We start from the raw sequence: 22,465 nt of genomic DNA, 5'->3' as shown, positions 1-22,465 counted from the left end.
AAATGCATACATCTTGTATCCTAAAATTTTCTTTTTTTGGGTGAAAATATCCGGTTTTCATAATTTTGGCAAGGGAAAGAACATGGTAAACACAAACCTTTGATTCTTAATATTCAAGATCAGGTGTTATTTCCAAGGCTGGCCTGGGTGGATATCAACCACCGAGACCCTTGTATTGGAAGAAAAATGCTCTACAAACTTATCTACCCTGACTGAGACAGAGAGAAAGAGAGAGAATTGCAAATAATTTGAGATTTATTTTTAACTGCAATGAATTTCATTTATATGCACAGGTCATGCTTATAATGAAACTCAATGGGCATCTCGATGATTTAAGAATATTTACCAAGTTTACTCAAAATCCGATAAAAAGACAGTCTCAATAAAATGAGTCAATCACATGCAAGTTCACCTCATTATTATGCAAGGATCTTGCTTACTACTGAACTCATTTGAGTTATTGATATAAAAGATCATGCAATGAATATATTTGTTTTTACTAATACCTACAATAAAAACATTTATTCAGAGGAAATGTGGTCAAGGTTAAACACTATTTGTCAGAAAAACACAAAATTACTTTCACTGTCTGCCATTTGCTTGTTATGACAAAGTACAACCACAGTAACCTGAGCTCTGGATGTTTTTTTTTAAAAGTTTATTTTCATTCAAATTTATACTACACAAGGACAAAACTTGTTTCCATTATGTAACAATAATATAACTAAGTCCCTATTCACAGTATTTAATACTGCAAATTAACAGAATTAAAAAACACTCATAAACTAATAACAGTTATTAAGAAAATATAATATATATCACAGCTTGAAAGTAGAACCTGTAAAAAGTATTCTGGGATGCACACTTATACTTTCTCAGAATTTTTGCTTGTATCAATTGCCTTGCTTCAAAACCGATTCCAGCTGCAGCCGACTTTCTCAACTCCTTCCCTCAATCTTCAATCTGCAAATGGTTGGGAGACTTTTTTAGATAGTTTTCCTTGTCCCCATTTCTGCCATGTAGTTAATGAAAGAAAACAACATTAACTTGGATACCTTGTATAAAATGTTTAGTCATTTTTCATCATCTCTTACCATATACACTCTATCATTTTCAATTTAAAAGCTTTCACAAAAGTAAAATTTCAATGCAGAAAGCAGTTATGCTTGGCTTGCCTTGATGGGTATCTCATAAAGTGAGAGCCTTAATGCATAAAAATGTAATTCAGTTATATCTCTAAAACAAACTGATGACTGGTAATTAAAATGTGCAGGTATTTTTCACAAGAAAGTGTATAAAAGTGCACATGCAATGAAAACCTTTTATAATCTTCCATTTCTGTTTACCAAGAATCATCTTCACCTATGAAAGAAAATGACATCCAGCCATAATTTGAGTGGTATATTCACATCAGGTCCTGTGAATGTCAGCCATGTTGAAAAGTAATCCAAGAAAATTACAGTTTAAGATAAATCCATTACAAAAAATTCTAAAGAAGTGTCATCAGTAAATGTGAGGGGTGAGTCTAAAATTTGGAAGAATGGTGCAAGTGAAATTAGCATAGATATATCCATGGATATAAGTCCGTATTTCAGAAAATGTTGGAAGAACTTTAAAGAAATGCATAGAAAAAATATCGGGATATGGACAGGAATAGATTCTATTCTGAATGACTTAAAAGTAGTGTTGACAGTTTGAGATCAGAACTGCAGTTGCTAAAGAGGAAACTAAAGCCATGAAAGAGAGGATTACAAACACAGAAGATAGTCTGACATTCATTTATGAGAAGTGACAAAATTATGCAATAAAACAGTAAGCAGGAGTACTGACCCTAGATGAATAGATAAAGAGTCACTAAAAAATCTTGAGTAGGAAATTCTCAAGGAAAGGATGAAAAATTTTGAACCTTTTGTATGCGGTGAGACATTACAATCCAGCTGACAATATTTACTGAGTGGTCAAGGGAGTATCTGAGGAGGATTTGGGCACAGTTTATGCGTAAAAGACATGTTTTTGTTGATACACATGTAACTCCAACCAAGCTCTTGGTCCAGTATCCATTATAATCTGATTGAGTTGCTGGGTAGAGAGGGAGTTAGTATGGGGCCATCCATTTAGCACGTGCGCAAAAATCTGGCAAAGTTTGACCCCCCCCCGTACATATGCATACATTTTTACACACACACACACACCTGCGTAAGTAAGCTTGACCCCCCTAATTCTATAGAACAGTCTATATTTAATACATGCAAAAACCATAAAGGATTAATAATATTAACATGTTTAATAAAACTGATAGTCCACTGACGTTGAATGTCTGGCTGCATCAAAGAAATAAGCTGTGTAACAATAAACAGTTTGTCAAGTGTCCACTAAATTTCAAATGCCGACTGAACCCAGTCAAACAGGTTACGTATTAGACAAATTATTGTTGAGGTTTCACCACCACCCCGTTTCCTGTGCAAACGTACATTATCAGTAGACCCCCCCCTTACACAAGCATATGCATTTGAGTTACCCCCCTCCATGTGTACAATTACTAAATGGCCAGAATCCCTTGGCACCAACAAGTTTGTGTTCAAAAGTACCCCTCAAGAATGGCCACACCTCTAACATAATCAGCATATTAGTACAAATATGTTAAATGTTCCCCTCACAAGCTGTCCTAGTTTAGTTTAAATGTCCAGAACCAATAATTAATTCATATGGTATATCTAACTCTACCTATACCTGTATCCTGCTAACAGGTTTCCATTACAGAAAGAAGGGTTGGCTAAAGTACATCAATATTGTATCATTATCTGTAGAAACCAACGTTTACATGAAATTGGTTCAACGATGTTGTGAAAGAGTTTTAGGCTTCACACAGCTGTTGAGTTCTTCTCTTTGATGTTTACAACCAGACATAACTGTCAAGATCATAACATGACTTAGCATAGGTTTAATGTAGATTCTGTGGATTATCACAGGCAGAGAAATTAACCTTAAGCAGAACAGGGTACCACACCACAAAAAAAATCATGTGACAGTCTGCATAATTAAATCACAGTACTGTACAATTAGCCAAATAGGAATAAATCATTGCAAAACTTAAACATGTCATTATACAAACAGGGACTGATTACTTTAGAATAAAGTCAAAGTTATTCATTTCAACAACAGTGTGGGGGGGATTGTCAAACAATTATATGTCGAACAGACTACAAGTGCTCGAAGCGAGCTTGATGTTAAAAAAAAGCAATAATTTGAAGGAAAAAATTCATACCAAGTAAAAAAATTTCTCCGATTATCCCAATTACCCATTCTGACAGGACCCTGTCGATCATACTATAAAAGTCTTTTTTATAATGTTGTATCACAGACATAGTCCTATGTCAGAAAGGGCCATCAGGGTAATCTGAGGTAATTTTGTCACTCATTTTGATATTTTTCCTTCAGGTTATTGCCTTTTTCAACATCAAGCTTGTGTCAAGCACCTGTGGAAAGGACTCAAATAAATATCATAACAGACAAGAATAATATTCAGCAGCAGTGGGAAAATGGAGCAAATAAAAAAAAAATTATGCATGTACCAAGATTTACTGGTAAATGAATTTTTTTAATGGTTTTGCAATGTGCATGAAAACAATACCCCACTTGCATTTCATGCTTACATCAAGAATAAAAACTATTATTTTATTATGTTCAGTTGAAGTAGGTCTATTCTTAAGACAAGAAGAAACATTTAACAATTAATGCTACTTTTAAATGAAGATATTAAATGCTTTGAAGTAAGTATCTTTCTTAATGCGTACATTACATATTGTTCCCACAAAAAATGTAGTCCCCCTCTTGAAAGGACACCCATCTTATAAAGCCACTTTCCAGGTGCAGAAGGGGTGGGCATATAAGAGGGTGACCATTGTTGATTGAATAGTGTTAAAAATATATTACAATACACAATACATATCCAGGCCCTTAAACAAGTACATATTTTTCAGCTTATAAGTAAATACGTATAACATTTTTAAAAAGTTCCTTTCTGAATGGCATCTTTTTGGGGGCTTTCAAATTGTTCTCAAACAAACAAATTTGAAAATACAAGAAGATGTGTTATACACATCAAAATTAGAATTTTCTATATATGAGACCTTGACTTGCTTTACAATATAATTTACTTTAATTGTTAAGTGTCTGAAATTTTTCATCCATATTAAGTACAGTGGATGATACTGTACACTGAACAAGGCAAATCAGTACTGTATATACTCACATGAAAACCCCTTTGCATATAAGCCAACTCCTCAAACTGAATAGGTCAAATATTAAAAAGAGCAGCAGGTAGGGTGAACCATACAAGGTTTAGACGGGTCCGTTTGCAAAAATAAAACTTATTATGAAAAAAAATGAAAATACAAGATTAATAACACCAAACCAAAGCCTCTAACCGACAGAGATTTTCTCTAATTGGGTTAGCTCATTTTGTTATTTTATTTGTGACGTTTGTGTTTTCAAATTTTTATGTGTGTTCATTTACCCAACCGGACACTCAATGTTTTCTTGTCACCCTCCCTGCTGCTCCAGTGTGGTGTAATTAAATCATTATTATATTAATAATAACACTAACCATGGAATCTCACATGTCTAAGTTAGCTCTACAGCGACTTGAAGCAATTAAGAAATAGCTTCAAGTCTGTTATTCTGTCAAACAACAACTACAAGCTCATCAGGAGTCTCGGGTTGAATTTGCGGAGGGTACAGAACAATCATTTGAACCTGTTACAAAGGTTACCAAAGGTCTTCTTCCCATGTTGGAGCAAACCGCTAAAGCAACTGGAAAAATAGCAGAAAGAACAAAAAAACCCCAAAAAGATTCTAAGAGAACTTCCAGTTGAAATAGCTGGTGCTACTTATCAACCACAAAGACAAGAAATACCTGAGGCTATAGACCAGCAACGTTCTGAAGTGGCCGATACAAAGGATCTTATATCAGAATCAGAACCAGAAACAGAACAAGCAAGAGAGAAATCTGAAATAACTGATGAATTTAACGAATAAAGTATTGCTGCCATTAAAAAAATCTGACAGTGTGTTAATATTATCTGCGTATGCCATGCACAGTTTTGATCAAAGAGAAAGAGCTTTGAAACTCGAGTATGTTAATAATACAGTAAGTCGTGATAAGTGGTACAAATGGATATTTTGCTACAGAGTTGATCAGGCCCAAAATAGTTATACATGATATATTGCATTTATTAATGGAATAGATAACCATCTTGCACTGTTACAACGACAACTACAATTACATCAACGTCAACGACAACCACAGAAACAACAACCTCAGCCAGTATTATAACAACCAGCCACAAATCCGGAAATGGTCTTGCTACTAAAAAAAATCTTTGAAGAGAAGAAAAATTATATAAACTACAACAGCCAGTAAATCAAGAATGTATAAAAGAAGTAGCAAAGGAAGTAACAAAAAAAACCAAGAACGTCTTAAGAAGAAAATCGATAATTATCAAAAGCAGCCTGTAATGAACAAAAACACTGGAAGTGGTTTGTCCTATGGTGGTCTTATTACTCCATGTCCCAGTAATGTCCTTGCAGACGTTGAACGACTAGAGATTCTGACTGGCGGAAGACGAGCATGTAATAATTCGCCAGATACATTAATGAAGTAGCCGACATTTGTCAGAGATTATTTACAGGTGGTATCATGGACTTTAATGTTTACTGGTCCCTCGTTGATGATTGCCACAGTGATTGAGGTATGCAATTAGATATAAACAAGAAAATAAGATGATCATACATAATGCTGTAATGGTCAGGGTGATAAACTCACAATTACCAACATATAAAGTGATTTACGGGGATGGAAGGATAGCCCCAAAAGAAATACCGATTGCAAAGAAACTGGGAATGAAATATCCTGAGGTTTTTCGTGATAAAGGTATTGGTGCTGTTGGTGAAGTTGCTAGTAAAGCATTCTCTGCAATCAAGGACAGACTAGCACAATTAACACAACAAAAACCGCAATCAATAGAACTGCCCAGCACTGAAGTTATGCCTGCAAATGTTAGCAAAATAATAAATCAAGCTGCAGATCAAAAACTAGCAGAGTTGGCTGGTGGACCCATACATAAAAGAGAAAAAAATATAACTAAGTTTAATAGCAGGAAGTGGTCTTCTTGTTAGACGATAACAATTATAATAAAATGATTAAGCGTGTATCTGATCCAGCATTTGCTATGGACACACCAATACTCAAGGATGAGCCTGTGCACGATTATCAATATTATTCTTATGACGCACGTGTACCTAATGCACAAAGAATTGAGTTGCAAGTTCAGGATACAAGTAGATATTTCTTACCTGCTGAGACATCCATTGTGATCAAAGGTAGACTTTTGAAGGCAGATGATACTGCATACGGACTTTTAGATTGACCTGGTTTTGTTAACAATGGTGTTATAGTGTTATTTTACAGCACCACATACATGATTGATGGAAAAAATATTGACTCGTTTCTTGAAAATGTTGATGTTGCCACAATACTGGGTCTGGCAAGATATTCCGATGATTAATCAAGGTCAGCTAGTTCGTCAATGATGTTTGTAAAGGATACCAGTGATAACCCCGAGAGCAGCAACGTGAAACTGAATGCAGCTGGGAACACAGCTGCATCAATGAATGATGATTTCAACTTAGGATTTGCCACACGTAGATCAATGTCAAATGTAGAAGAATTTTTTTTATGTGTGATTCCACTATCACATATATTTGGTTTCTGTAGAAATGTTAGAAAAGTATATTTGGCGCTAAACACACCATGGTAGTTGTAAGACAAGCCACTGACAATGATGCAGTCTGGTGACCCAATGCAGTTGATGCAGGTAAAGTAATACTAACAACACTTTCGCTGTGGATGCCAGTAATGAAGCCATCGCTCGCCAAAGAACAACGGTTGCTTTCTTTCATGGATCAAGGTGGTAAATCAACATTATCATGGTTGACAATAACCATAAACAGTATTCAAAGTAATGTTGCCAGGTTTTTCACATGGCAGATAGCATCACAGCAAGGGGTGTCAGCACCACAACATATATTCATCACATTTCAACAAAATGCCAGAGTTGATTTGCAGGAATGAAATTCAATGGTGTTTGACACGCTTGGGGTTAGTAAAGTTGCTTTGAGGATAAATGGACATCAAGAACCTTCTGAAGAACTTTTGCTAATTTTCATCAAAATCATGTTGCACATGCTTAACATCTGATGACATTTATGGATGTATGGGGAGTGATCTGAATGTTGATTCTGGTTTGCAGATATCTCAGTGGGATTTCACAACGCTGTATCCAATCGATTAATTTTCACTGGAACATTTAGATTTGTTCAGGCAATCAGTCACTGATATGCATTTTTGAGCTCGTGTAGCTCGACTGCCTGCTGGTGGTTATAGAGCAATTTCTGTCATACTCTCAGGCAAAACAATGCTACTTGAACATGCTGGTGGACAAATGAGAGTGATTGATGCCCCAGTAGAAAACATGTAATTGGATCGCGTGTGATCAGTAATTAAATAACCTACAATCAGTATCAAAAGGGGACTGTGGAATAAAAATATAGCTAAAAAAGGAACAAATCAAAGGTGGTCCAAATAAACTATCATTGTCAGAACGCCAACTCAGGCACTTCAATGAAGCCAAATGATCAAAGACCAGCTAATGACTTAAGCTTTCTGCGGGTGCCATTAAAGACACAGTCAAGACAGATGTTATATTTCCACTTCTTGCAGCTATACCAGTGTTAATAGCCACTGCAGCTCCAGCTGTTGCAAAAGAAGCTGCACTTGGAGCTGTTGGAATTACTGCTGGGATGGCATTAAAGAAAGCAGCAGGACAAGGAATAAAAGCTTCCCAAAAAAAGAGAAAGCATCTAAGACTGCCAGGAACTCCCCATTCGTGGTACGGTATAGATCTAAGACTTATCGGTACAATTCGTTGATTCTTCCCATGTCCAATTTTGATTTGCTTAATGCTGCTAAGCGATCAAACGTAAAAAAGTTCAGAGGTGTTTTTATACATGATGAATTACTAAAACAACCAAACAATGTTGAAACCAGTATCATTAATCTCGATGGAAGTTCTGGTCCAGGCACTCACTGGGATGAATATGCGATTGATCCACATGGAATTGTTTATTTAGATTCATATGGGTTGGTGCCACTGAAGGAAGTTTTAAAATATATCAGCCGGTTTTGAACCTCAGTCTGGTATTCAACATTACCAACAAAGACAATAACTGATCCGCCAATATGTGGCCATGAAATAATTGCTGTACTATATGCTGTGCCAAAGTCCCTAATACCACCTCATAAACTTGTGCATGAGTATACCACATCATCCAACATTTTAAACAGGTCTTAGCACCATTAATACTGGCCGCCATGTTTAGCCTATCGTGTGCTGAAAAATGGCGTTAAACCCCACACAACAACAACAACAAACAGGTCTAAGTTAATATATAATGGTGGATATTTATGAAACATTTTCTCGCCTGAGTAAAACTCAGCAAGGCAACTCATCCAAATATGCAACTCTTAATGAGGTGAAGACTGAACCTGCTGATATCTTGAGTCTCGCAAATGTAGACCAAAATGAAGTTGTTGTTTTTCAGGATAAACAAGGATGACTAAAGACGAGCAATATCCCATTGACAGATATTATTCTGAAAGTTCCAGATGTGTCTGAAGGTAATTTATGCATATTTACCAAGAATGGTAAAATTAAAAATTCACATGAATCAGTCTTAACACTCATGGGAGCTGGACGCAACAAAATAATTGGAGACATTATGTATGGTGATACCAACAAGAGTAAAAATACAATTATTAATGTGAGAGAGCCATACTCAGATGATGATGTGGCAACAAAGAGATATGTAGACAGGAACAACGCCACTATCAGAACTGAGATTGATAATCATTTACTATCTGCAAGTGCTACAATGACTGGTTCTCTTAATATGTCTAATAATAAATTTGCTGTTCTTAGAGAACCAGAATCAAATGATGATGCTGCAATGATGAAATACATCAACAATAGCAACATCCTGATGATGACATTGTTAATGACAATCAATGATGGAATCGCAATATTTAGATCTGAATATTCTATTCATATAACCGCGTTTGTAAATTTTCGCAAAAAAATTAATGGAATGGTTGATGATTTCTTTGGAAAACTGTAACTGTTATCAGTGTTAAACTCTCCAAAATCAAAAAGATCACCAACAGTGTAGTATATACATATGTATCAACAAGTTTTTGTATACAACAAGGAGGTACTCAAAAGTGCTGTCAAAGCAATATTGACACTATCCACCCTTGACAAAGTCACAAAGTCAAGGCAGAAAAATTTAGTGTTAATACAATTATTGATGAATATGGCAATGAAAAATATTTGTTAATGCAGGAACAGTTAAATGAGCTGTAGAGAGAACATATTATTATGATTGTGTGCGATAAAGGTCAGATTCTGAATTATGCACATTCTTGCATCAAATTTGATCAGCTTAAAAAAACTTTATCAGGATGCTGTCAAGGATCATATCAGGACTTTGTCATCGACAAAGTGATAAAACGTTAAATTACTCTGTCTTATAATAGGAGCGTTTCCTATTTTATTTCAGAAGTGAAATACTGAAATATTCATTGTTCGTAACGCCAATTTGGTTATCTGCGACAACTAACCAATATAACAGTTTATGAGAAAATATTGTAAAATGCAAGTGAGATTACTCTTTAACCACTCTATGTATCCTAGACAGAGTTATTTCCCTTGATTAAAATGCAGGAGTGTGTTTACTGTCTTAATTCAGAAGTGGCAGCATACTGCATTGTTATTGTTTTTTTTACATTTCTTTGAAAATGTCAATCTATATATATTATTTGTGACAAGTTGTTCTGAAGCCCAGCAAATATAAAAATATTTATCTGCTGTATTCATTGATTGAAATATTATTTTTTCACCTGTCTCTATATTCACAGATATAACTGATCTTGGAGTCTTACAATTACTGCCAGTACCTTCAAATTTGCAATTCTGACTCTGTGTAACAGCTCGTAAATTATTTAAAGAGTTATTTTTCGGATTTGAATCAATATGATCCATCACAAGACCATCTCTGATTAGTCTGTGGAAACACTCATATACAAACCTATGCAAATAATAATTTGTATTCCCCTTAGTATTGAATTTGAGATAACCAGCATTAGTGACAGAACTGACTGATTTTATCAGTCAACAGTTCCTGATGATACCATTTGAGATGCTTCAAAATTCTTGATGATGGAATGTTTCACAAATTCCTTTTGCTCCATTTATATAATAATATTATTTGTCTAAATAATTATTTTCAAAATCTGGCTAGAAAGTCTTTAGCATTTCTTACTCCAATGACAGTGTCTTTGCCAGAGTTATTTTTTTAATCATACTATTGTTTCGGCTCTCTGTACTTTTTACCAGAAAGTTGCACACACAGCTGTGTTTCTCCTCTAACCCCAACACTACACTTCAAACATGGTTTTGGTCCTAGACTATCTCTTTATACGCTTTGTAGGTTATATCCACAGAATTCATTTATGCAGCCAGATTACAAGGAGTTGCAGAATCAATCATTAGCCATTTGCATTATTTCAAAGCTTGAATCATTATATATATATATAATTATACTTCAATTTAAATATATATTTGACTTAATTAAAAAATGGAGGAGTTTGAGAGATCATCTGCGATTAAACCCTCTAAAGCTAGATTCAATCTTAAGGGAATATCCCCTGATTTGCCAAGGTGAGCTCTGGTTGATCCAATGAATGAAACTCTGATTAAAAGTATTCATAGCACAAAGAAAGAATTTTGCAACAATATTGCGGTTCATGTGTGGTCAACATTCAGAATTATGCACAATGTTGACAAACGTCCCATCAATGTTACAACGAATGAACAATGAGCAGTGACCATTATTAATTACCTAGACAATCAAAGATACTTTTCTAGAATAATATTTATTGTGGCGCTAGACAATACTTAGATTATCCATGACAAACATTACCCATTCGATTACATCACACTGGTAATATTGTTACATTAAAAAAAAAATTCCAAACCAGGAATACTGACCAGATTTGATAAACCATATTATGAACGAGCATATCCTGTGAATGCAGTTGTTCATGGGATATATCCGCTGAATGTTAAGCCAAGCAACGATGATCTCAAACCGATGAAACTTCAAGACTACTCTGTGTTGCTGAACAAGTTATAGACATTTCACAAATGTGATACATGGAAACAGTTTTACAGATTTACAAGGTTAAAAAAATAAATGAGTGAACATAAATAATTAAAAATCCCCTAGCATACATCAAAGACATTGTTGAACTAGAAAAAATATTAAGATTTCCAATAAGAGTGATGACACTAACCGGAGAGATTTTGTACGAATCAAAATAATAAAAAAGTGTAGTTTCGATAGAGATCATTGATCACAATGCACATGCGTAGACTTCAGATATAACAATATTTCCACAAAATCAAACTGTTAAATTCTATGATGGTGATATTATCGATTTTATCAGAAATATACCGATGATGCTGAACAATTACTAATTATTTTACCGTTCTATCAGTTGCTGCTCATTTTACTCAGAAGGAAAATTCATGGAAAACATACACAGTTGGAATTTCTTGAAGACATACAATGCAGTTGTGTGGAATACAGACACAGCGGATTGTAGAATACTAAATATGATTATAAGGACGCTATCTCGACTGATATGGTTGCATGTTATCCTGGAAGTTTTCTTGGATTGGGGAGAGTGTTCTGCATATTTTAAGAGATTCGGACACCCAACATGAGATGACCAGAGTTGCAAACAATGGACCCTTACCAGATTTTGACCTGACTGGATTTGCCTGTATCGAGTCATTAGAACTTACACCGAAAAAACTTGCATCCAATTGTTGCTGTTTGGTTTGGAAAACATTTTAGCCACGGAGCAGGGCTACAATAGTTTTATTATGATATATGCTTGATGTAAAAATATTAATATCGTTGGTTGTAGGTGAAGTAATTATATCATATTGTCCACAAAAAAGGTTTGGTTACCACAACAAAAGAAATATTCTGATGAAAATCCTGATATAACTGATTCTGAGAATAAAATCACAAAGGATCTTGGCAGAAAAATAATTGGTAAATTTAAGCAAGGAGGATCATATGATCATAAAGAACATTGTACAAGATTAATTGTAGACAACGCTGAACTCGATTTTATAATTGCTGATACAATGGAGAGAAACACATTTATAAATTGTAGTAATGTTAACTTATCAGACAGAACTAAATTAGGTACAATTGTGAGTTACACTGATGGTAACTCACCACAGTTTGCTCATTTAAGATCTTCGATGCTGGCACGTTTTGATAAATTTATTATCGATGATGGACAGATTTTTCCTGATACCACAGTCGCCACAGAGTCATTTATATCATAATAAAAAAAAATCAGGATTGCTAGAACAATTACATATAGGGACGAATGGATAATACAACAAGATACTTAGTTATTCTGAATCTGCTGATGTTAAAATAAGAACATTACAAAAATAATCATATACCAGAAATGTCATTTGCACCATCAGTAAATGATACTGTGACCAGATATAAAACAGTTTAACAGTTTATCTCAATGAACCGGGAGGTTCTGATAAAACAACATGTGCGTTCAAATTATTCCTGAGCAACTGTTCAGAAATGGTTGTGTTAACACCCACACATAGACTTGCCAGAGAAATGAACAGAGGAGAAGTTAAAACTCATACTTATCACAGCTTCTTCTGATGGAAGGGAAATACATGGACTCCTGAATGAATGGGTGAAAAATATATTCCAAAGATCATTATCTGGGATGAAGTGTGTACAGTGTCGCTGGAAACATTAGAAATATTTCTTGATTGGTTACTGACAAAAAATACTGCTGTTATCATATGTGGTGATCATTGTCAACCACCACCTTTTGTTGGATCATCCCCACATGAATGGCTGAAAAAGTTAGCAGATTATTATGAAGAGATAACTGGTGATCATAGAGCTATTAATCCAGAATTAAGACAGTTTAAGGAATTAATCAGACTACAACCAGTGTGAAATAATGTGTGAGATAATTTCAGAAACTCCTATGAATGATTTTAGGAATATGTGGAGACCAGATGATTTGATAGTTGCAAGTAAAAAGACAGTTCGTGATACACTTGAATAACAATTATTTCTGTTACATAAAGTAAAGTTTTCAAATCTACCTGTACTATTGTGTTATTGCCCAGCAGATACTCAATGGTAAAATATCGACGTTGAAATTCCAGGTTGTGGTAGTAAACAAAATCTTGTGTTAAATGATACCATTTTAGTTCCTGTGAGTGTTCTTGAGAGCATGTTAACAATGGACAAAACTCCTTGGACTCTATGATATGCTATAACGATTCATTTGTCACAAGGATTAACTATTTCTAATACCAATATTTGTATTGTTGATCGTATTGAATGTTCAAACTTAGTTTATCTCGCAGTGTTCCGAGTCAGAAGAATGTCTCAGTTGTGGATGGTTATAATAGACTTCACAGAAAATAATAATCAACTGCTAGCAATGGAGATGATATAGTAAGAAAAAAATTAACTGGTTATAAGCAGCGTGACAACAAAAAAATGACTTTGATCTCGATGTTGAATTTATCATGACATTGAAACAACGACAGAATAATCATTGTGCGAGCTGTAACACAGTAATGTTGTGGCAGTATTCAAATAATAATCCAAGACAGTTTACTGTATATAGAATTAATAGGTCTTGGTCACACATGCGAAAATGTGATGATGACCTGTCTTGAATGTAATCAACATCAGGGTGCTGGTGTCCTGCTTTCACAAAAGTGAACGTGGTGGTAATTGTGTGTCTTAGGAATTATTTGTAAGTGTTCATGTACAAATCCACGTTTAGGAGCAGTTGAATCTAGTCTGTAAATTGTGGGTCTGCCCATGGATCTTACCACACTGGAAATTTTATTTGTGATCACACTCCAAATAGGATCTGTTGCTCTTTTTTACGCCCTTCAAGTTCTCCAGGTTCATACAAATAGTCACATTACCTAGAATTGGTTGTTTTGAGAAGGAGTCATGTTGTTGTATTGGTATATGTTTTTTTGTGATTGCAATAATGGGTTTCACAGAAATTACAAGAGTAATTTCATTATTTAATGCAGCTATCACACTTGGTAGTCTTGCAACCCATTCACAAGATCTAGTCTTTCTGAACTTTGTTCAGGGATATTTCCTGCGCATGCTGATATCCAAACAATTGCTCAGCAAGTGTTCAATTAAATCATTCAACAACTGCCTGATCACTATGAATTGCGGTATGTCCTCATCTGATTTTGATGTTATGTTTTTTCATCACAGATGATCCATACCAAGAAATTCCTTGCCAGGATCAAACTGGCCATCATAGACTGCCGTGTTGATAAATTAGTTCAAACACAGATGCAACTTCAGTTGCTGTTTTTGTTGATAGTGGTTCTGCTTCTTTATATCTATTTGCAACGTCAATGACAGTCAACGCGTATTTATATGTGCGTGATTCACATCTACCAGTTTGAACAGCATCGTGTGGTAAAAACAAAATATCTGCTTGATGAACTTCATTGGGAGTGCTGAAATCAAAATGTGTGTACTGAATTTTTTTAGGTGGTGGTATATAAATTTGCCATATTGCCTGTCATGCTAACCAATTTGCAGCAACAGAATGTGTGACACCTGCTGCATCAGCAAGTTTACTAATCATTGCTCTACCTCTCCAATATCCTCTTGGGCCATAATAAATCAATTCCATTGTATAATAATAATTGGTTGATTAATTACTGGCCCCAAGCACTAGTTAATTGTTCATCAAAGATCTTACCAGCCAAATAGCTAGTGATTCTCTGAGAGATTTTTTTAAAAGGAATTTAACGAGTGAATCAACTTCACGTCTGCAATATGTTGTTGTAAATCCTTATTTTTATATGCTACATCATGAATATGACACGCTTGACCAATTGCATTTATTGGATACTTCCCAGGTCTTGGTTGGTCTCATTTGTCAAGTCAGATATCAAGTCGGGTTCCAGGACCACAATAATTATATCCAGGAAGATGTTTTTCTCCTGGGTATTTAGCCCATGGAGCTCCTGGTAATTTTCCCAGTGAAGCAGTGATATCACCACCTGTCTTCATACAAGACAAAATAAATTTGTATTTTTTTGTACCACTTTTCACAAACTTGCACGTAAATGCGCACTTTTTATTTTTTGTTATTAATTTGTTAATCCACTTGTGGTGGTGGGTGTTCTGCATTGAACACAATATAAATCCATATTATTTATTATGTTTGTACAACATGGATAACATTGACTTCTCAGCGACATGAAAGCAAGAGCAAGTCCAGCACTACAAAGTTCTATAGGTATTATAGGGTTCCTGAAAGCAGTAAATATTTATGCTAAACTCTAACTTTTATGCTATCACCTTGTGCAGTTTTATGCATTATATATACCATCTCATTTTAATGCTTTTCATCGTTTTTCATTGACATAGGGTGTTTACATACCCCATTGATCGGGAAGCTTTATTTTGCACCATTACCATCTTACCGTTTTAATTTCAACCATTTGTTCTTTTTTATCGCTGGTCAATATAGGACCTTTTATAATTTTTAAAAAGATTATACAAATAACATTTTGTTTGGCGCTAAATAGCCTAACAGTGCTGATGCGCCGTTAAAAATAAAATCAATCAATCAATCAATCAACAAAGTTCTATTCTATCAGAGCAATTATCAAAGTCCATCTTGGTCTGGTAGGACAGCATTTGTTGCTTAATCTGATAATGAGATGCTCAAGTGGGTTAAATTATATTTGGCGGCATCATCTGTAGATGATTAGATATGCTATGATGTGCTTAAGGATTTTAATAAAAACGCGAAATTGTTGGATGAGGATAGTAATATTATTGATTTTATCACCGATATTGATGAAGTCCCATCTGTAGATGGATTTATTAATAATATAGTATATGATGATGCGATGCTGTACAAACAATCAAATCCAGCTCAGATATTTTCTCGTGGCAGGCACAAAAACACAGGTGATTCATGTTACTCAACAATGTACACAAATACCTAAAGTGATCAGAGACAACTGTAATATTTTAGTTGTATTTAATGGAGTTGATACACATACTCTGCAAAACATTCATCAGACTTGGTGTTCTGGGGATATGGATATGACTAAGTTCAAAAACGTTTTTTCATGTGTGCAAGCTACCCCACATGGATTTATCACAATAAAATTATATGATCCTTGGTCATGATATTTTGTAGGTCTTGATACAAATTTTGGTTGAGACACAGCAGCAGGGAGGGTGACAAAAAAAATGAGGGTCCAGGTGGGTGAACAAACACATGCAAAAATTTGAAAATACAAATGTCAAAAGCACAATAATAAAATGAGCTAACCCAATTAGAGAAAATCTTGGTCAATTAGAGGCTGCAGTTTGGTGTTATTGACCTTGTATTTTGATTTTTTTGTAGGAAGCTTTATTTTCGCAAATGGACCCTTCTTAACCTTGTAGGGTTCACCCTCCCTGCTGCTAAAAGTGCCTGACCCTTGCATAAGCTGACCCATAAGTCCAGCCATATTGAAAATTCTTGTCATTGACTGGAAAAATTGAAAAATGACTACAAAGTCTTGAATAAGTCTTAAAGTTTTGTTATTGCAACCATCTTAGTTGGAAAGCATTAATGTGACTCCTCTTTTGTTTCTGGGAGAAGTCTCTAGTATACATTTTTTGAGCCCTTCAAGAGTTACTATTACATCTGGGAACTTTTATTTTTTGGTCTGGAAAATGTCTGGTGGAAGGAACCCTGAGTACCGGAGGTCCTGCCGCAAAGTCTAATGAGGTCATTTAATTATGACCTTGATAAAGTGTGTCAAGTTTCTTGACTTTGGGTTTAATAGTTTCTGAGCTACTGCACTAAAACAAATTTAGGATATGGACTTATTAGCAGGAAGATAATATGCCCCCATCTGTTATCACAGTGCAGGTATAAAAATCCGGAATATTTTTGCAAAAATAAACAAACAACAAACCAACAGTTGATACTGAAGACATAATTATGACATGTTTCCTAACTGCCATGCTTAAGCTTCACACTTCAAATTAATCTGCTTCATGCACCACGAAATTAGTTCAAATCCAATTCATGAATGAAAAGTATCACAATTTTGTAAGTAACATTTTACTGTTTTCTGAAAAACAAACTTAACTTTTAAAGTATTGTATGACCAAAGAATTCCTTTATAGCATCTAAATTAGTGTCAAGTGCATTCATTTCAAAGATGTACAATTTCAGTTCTAAGAAAGAGTTGTATGACATAAAACTGATGAGTATATAGGATTCCGATATTCCAGACCAAGCTGAGCAAGTAAACAAATAAACCTGAAAGTTCACCCCAATGGTTCAGCGACTAGAGCAGCCAAGCAGAGATATTCTTATCAGTGGCTTAATTGATGAGTGTTGACGAATAAAGGATAGATGCAGCACTCACAAATGAAGGAACCATTTAAGTCATAACCAACCAGATATTTCATTTTAAATGTGCCAAACCAGTAAATAAGCTAAAATCAAATTATGACAAGTGGTGAATAAAAGTAAAATGATAGCTGGAAAGAAGAGAACTGACTTGCAAAGAACACTGAATGGTGAGAACTTGAGAGCTATAGGTTAACACTGCAGGTGAAAGAAACATCAAACTTAAGGTGGATTAGCATGCATACCACATTATGTAACAAAATGAAGAATAGAATCTTTAGTCTTCTTTAAAATCCCTCATGATCCCTGAGAAACAGACCAAATGCTCCAAGTTTTGGCAATATTATTTAAATCTGGCTAGGAAAAAAAATGAAATTTTTTATTTTGCTTACCTTCATCCTTTTATATTTATCCTTCAAATCAACAGCAGTTCTATTAGGATGAAACTTGTACATGGACAAAATCTTGTTCCAAAACTTTCCAAAAGTAGCAACACCTTTTTGCAGATTTATTATTTCCTCTTCCGTATATGGTACTCTGGGCCTTCTATTTGAAGTTCTGGGTGCAAGTAAGGAACAGCTTATCTTTGTTGAGGAAATCTGAAAGTTAAAATAAGTTTTAAGAGAATACCATAAAGTTTTACTCTCTAAAGATAATGATAAGGAGGCATGTTTGATTCTGGGAACTTGAAATGAAAGATGAATATAAATTTTTAAAACCTTAAATTCTTTAAATCAGTTATGTGAAATAACCAGGACACAACACTTTTGACTTTCTTGCATTTTTTTAAAATATGAACCCTAACAACTGGAACAATTCTTTCTGGCATGTTTAGAAATGGGTACCTCTCTAGCATGATTTGACTGTGGGGAAAAATCAGATCAAATGGGATATAACATTTTAAGGAGTTCATTGATATATTTGGAAAATATACATTACTTCAAACTATTTTACACTGGAATTAGGGCCTAATATTGATCCCTAAGTACCCCACCCTTCAAAAACAATAACCACGAAATAACAGTCACTGTTTGCTATAACTGCTGGAAGTATAATATATCGATTTGTGTTCATGATGAACAAATGTCATGCAATAAAGCTTTTTTTAAACGTTATCTCTGGCAGCACACCACTGGATTTTTCTGTAAATTGTGCAAAACATACCCATCAGACCAAACTATATTTTGCTGACTCGGATATACATCCACTGACACTAATCAACTGCCACTGAGTTTTTCACACCCACTTGATTACTTAAGAATCCTTTCACCATTTGGACCGGGATTTAATACATAAGTTTCATTTCCACTAAATTTAACTTCAAAATTTTAAATCTCTATCAAAAGCATTCATTATCCTGATAGTTTTAATCTGCATACACATATTTTTCTTACTGAATCTAATGTAGTCACCCTGTTAACTGCAAGCAATCTGCAGGACTCTGCAGAATAGATCAAAGAGTTACATTTTGCAATCAACACTGAGCTTCATGGCATAAATATATGTATATGTATCTCTCACACACCCAATAAAATTTTTTTTTTGATGCAAAATGAAGTTTTGTGTTTAAAGTTATCAAAAGAATGTACTTGTATCTATGTACCAATAAAGCATGAAATGAGAATTAATAATTATTTGAAATGTCAAATAGTAAGCAATTCACTCACACACAGACGATCCTGCCATCCATCCACTACCCCAAGGTAGAGATGAATCTATAGCAACAAAGCATGTACAATTCTTATGAAAATAGTGCAAGAACACTGATTTGTCAACATTCACTTTAGATGATTATGACTACGTTTTCACAAAAATCAATTACAAACTGCAAGAGTAACTGCATTCACAAAATTGTGTCGTAATGATACACGGCATCAGGCTAGAACTTAGAATGGTCAATAACTCTTACAAAATCATGGAAACATGACGATTTGTCAATATCAGTTTTTAGATGATGATCCAAATATGTATCTATGATAGTTTCACTACAACCCATTACAAAATTCACAAATAAATTTGGAACTAGTTGCACTAATAAATATTGTATTATACACTGCATTATGCTGCAAAAACAAAAAGGGTAATAACTAATAAATATTGGTAGGAGCAAAGTGATTTGTCAATATGCACATCTTCAGGTGATGACCATAATATTTACCAAGTTGCCTGGCAATCCATTAGAAACTGCCAGACCAATTATGCTAACAAGATTGTGTCATATTTGAATACATGTCAGAAAGTGCAACGACTCTTAAAAAACTTGTAGGAGCAGAGTGATTTCAGGATATGCACATCTTCAGGTGATTACCATAATACTGCAAGTGTAATGGCAAAATATGAAAACTGCCAGACTAGTTCTGCTAATGTGTGTGTGTGTGTGTGTGTGTGCATACAAATTCCAGACTCAATCCTTTATCCTATTAAAAAGGGGTTTTGAATAATTCTGTATTCATTTTCCAACTGTGCCTTTTTATGTAACAGTCACATTATTATCATTGTTATTTTGAATAACATCAAAACAGACAAAAGATCTGAAACCCTCATCAATACTTGTGGCACAGTTTGTGTATGCTATTTCATTTTGTGGATGGATGCAGGTTCTCCTAAATATTATGAACTTGTGAACCTATACTTATTTAATAAAAGCAAAAAGAACAAAACAAAATTGAATCATTTAATTCGAGGTGAAATTGGTCAAGAAAACAAAAATGATTCTGCAGAATCAACATAGTTATTAAAATAACTGATGTAGATATTGCCATTCCAAGATTTGTCCAAGTTTCTAATGATGTAGATGTTGCTGTGTTGGTTGCAATATTACACAAAGCTGACGTTTTGATAAAGTTAGTAGTAATGGTAGTTCTACAAAGTATCTACTAGCAGACAATTATTGAAACAATGGTGGCATTAGCTGTCATCAACTAAACAACAAAGACTAAAACCTGAAACCATAAAAAAAAATCACACCTTGTTTTTCCCAGTATCAGAATAAGGAAAGTCATACACTGATCCTCTTCTCTTTCTATTATTACTGGAATAACATTGTTCTTGTATTTTCCATTTACTAAAGTTTCCATGGCTTCTTATATCCAAGTTTTTCTTTCGCATGCATGTGAGGACCTCTTGAATGTGCCTCCTCTCCAGCCTCCTAAGTTTTCTGTGAGCAAGACAGGTAAAATGGGAAGTCTCCAGAGACGTACTGTATGTTCGGCTGTTCAAAACTGGCCCATTGATCAAAAGTGGTTCCTTACAGCCTGAAAGGTCAGAAGATGGCTCAAATGAAGCTGTTTCATACAGTTTTAATTGTAACGTGTTTCATGTTATGATGTTGACCATCTATCCATACATTCCCTATTTTGTGTTTTGCAAAATAAATTCAGTTATCCACCATGCAGTGTTAGTAAATGTTGTAGATAACTTGCATTTGGAGTAAGGAAAAATACTATGAATGTCAAGATCACTTTTTGGCCTATCAATTTTGGTGTTAAAGGTTAAGGTCACTGTAACGAAAAGATGAATAATGACTTCCATACCATAAAAATTAGCTCAACATCACAGACCTGGGCCAATCTATGCAGATTCCTTGCACTTGGCATAAGGAAGAAAGCCGTCAATTCTGGGAATCTAAATGTCAAAGGTCATGTTCACTGCAAGAACAAAATGTTTTCTGCATAATAACATCAGCTCTAGCTCAGAGGTCGGTCCTAAACGTTAGGGATGGCTTGTATTGGGGTAAGATAAATGGCTATCGATTTTGAGTTAAAAAGTCATAGTCAAAGTTACTTGAATGAAAATGGTTTGTGTTAATATACTGTTCACAGTAGTCTAGTTAAGGTCATACTGTTATATTAACTGATGCTTATCTACAACTGAAGGGAAGCAAGGAACTTCATGCAGGAAATTCCAGCTCATTGGATTTCTACAGGGTCAAGCTGTACATTATGTTCTCAAAGCAAGTCCTTATGCAAAGCTCAGATTCTACACTAAAAAAAGTGATTTCAAAAACTTTTTTCACAAGGTATGACATTATACATCACAATGACTGATTTAATTCAAAAATGTATATTCTGTTTGCAGCACCCTGGCTGCCCATACTAGTTGAAAATGTGTGAAAAGAACAAAGCAAATCTAAATACTTACTGGAGTTGAATTATTATAAGTAGTGGTACAAACTCTAGAATGTGCATTCTAAATTTTTTGTTTTTTATTTAAAAATGATGATATTATCTGCTATCATGCTTTTTAAACATGAGGGTTGCAGAGATTGCTCTAATTCATGAGCTGAACTCAGAAGGAAACTGATATTTTGAGACATTAGAGTATGCATAAAATCCACTTAAGCCACAAAGATTGTGCTTTGGAGGTGATAGCCTACTTTCCCACCTTCATGGGGAGAAAGAGTTATTTGTTGTTGCCATGACTGGACTTTTCAAGCAGTGCTTGAGGGCACAGACCAGATCTTGCATGACCACTGCTCCTGAATTGTACATTGTACACCAGTAGCTAAAGTTATCAGAAATCAGGTTTTGTATGATAACAGCTTCAGCAAGGTATGGACTAATGACTTGAATTTATCTGAATTAAGCCATGTTAAGACCCAGAACAGATTCCATTGTGGAAACAGGGTGAGGGATTTTGGTCTAATCAAATAAAAATTTGCTAATAGGTCTGACTCATGATATCATGACCAACATAGGTACGTGGGAAAGCCTGCCAGTAGCTTCTCGTGGGTTGGTGGTTCTTCCCTTGGTTTTCCAGGGTTCTTCCTCCACCAGTTATACTGGCCGCCATGTATAG

The 22,465-nt window shown here is 34.7% G+C and overlaps 1 protein-coding gene across 1 annotated transcript in view; it reads right to left on the bottom strand.

The window, feature by feature from the left end:
• Positions 1–895: 895 nt before the first annotated feature.
• The window catches only part of LOC149784908 (uncharacterized), a 67,651-nt gene continuing 46,081 nt past the window's right edge, over positions 896–22,465 (bottom strand). Inside the window, exons 12-14 of the mRNA XM_089931264.1 lie at positions 20,636–20,922; positions 18,061–18,267; positions 896–1,012 (exon numbers count right to left, since the gene is read on the bottom strand). Coding sequence (XP_089787390.1) covers positions 959–1,012; positions 18,061–18,267; positions 20,636–20,922 — 548 coding nt within the window. The 3' untranslated portion in view covers positions 896–958. The remainder of the gene's footprint in view (positions 1,013–18,060; positions 18,268–20,635; positions 20,923–22,465) is intronic.

Source organism: Sinohyriopsis cumingii, chromosome 13, assembly GCF_028554795.1.
Source record: "Sinohyriopsis cumingii isolate HCF-2022 chromosome 13, ASM2855479v2, whole genome shotgun sequence".
NCBI lineage: Eukaryota > Metazoa > Mollusca > Bivalvia > Unionida > Unionidae > Sinohyriopsis > Sinohyriopsis cumingii.
Note: the sequence above shows the minus strand (reverse complement) of the source record. Positions and strands in the feature narration are given on the sequence as shown.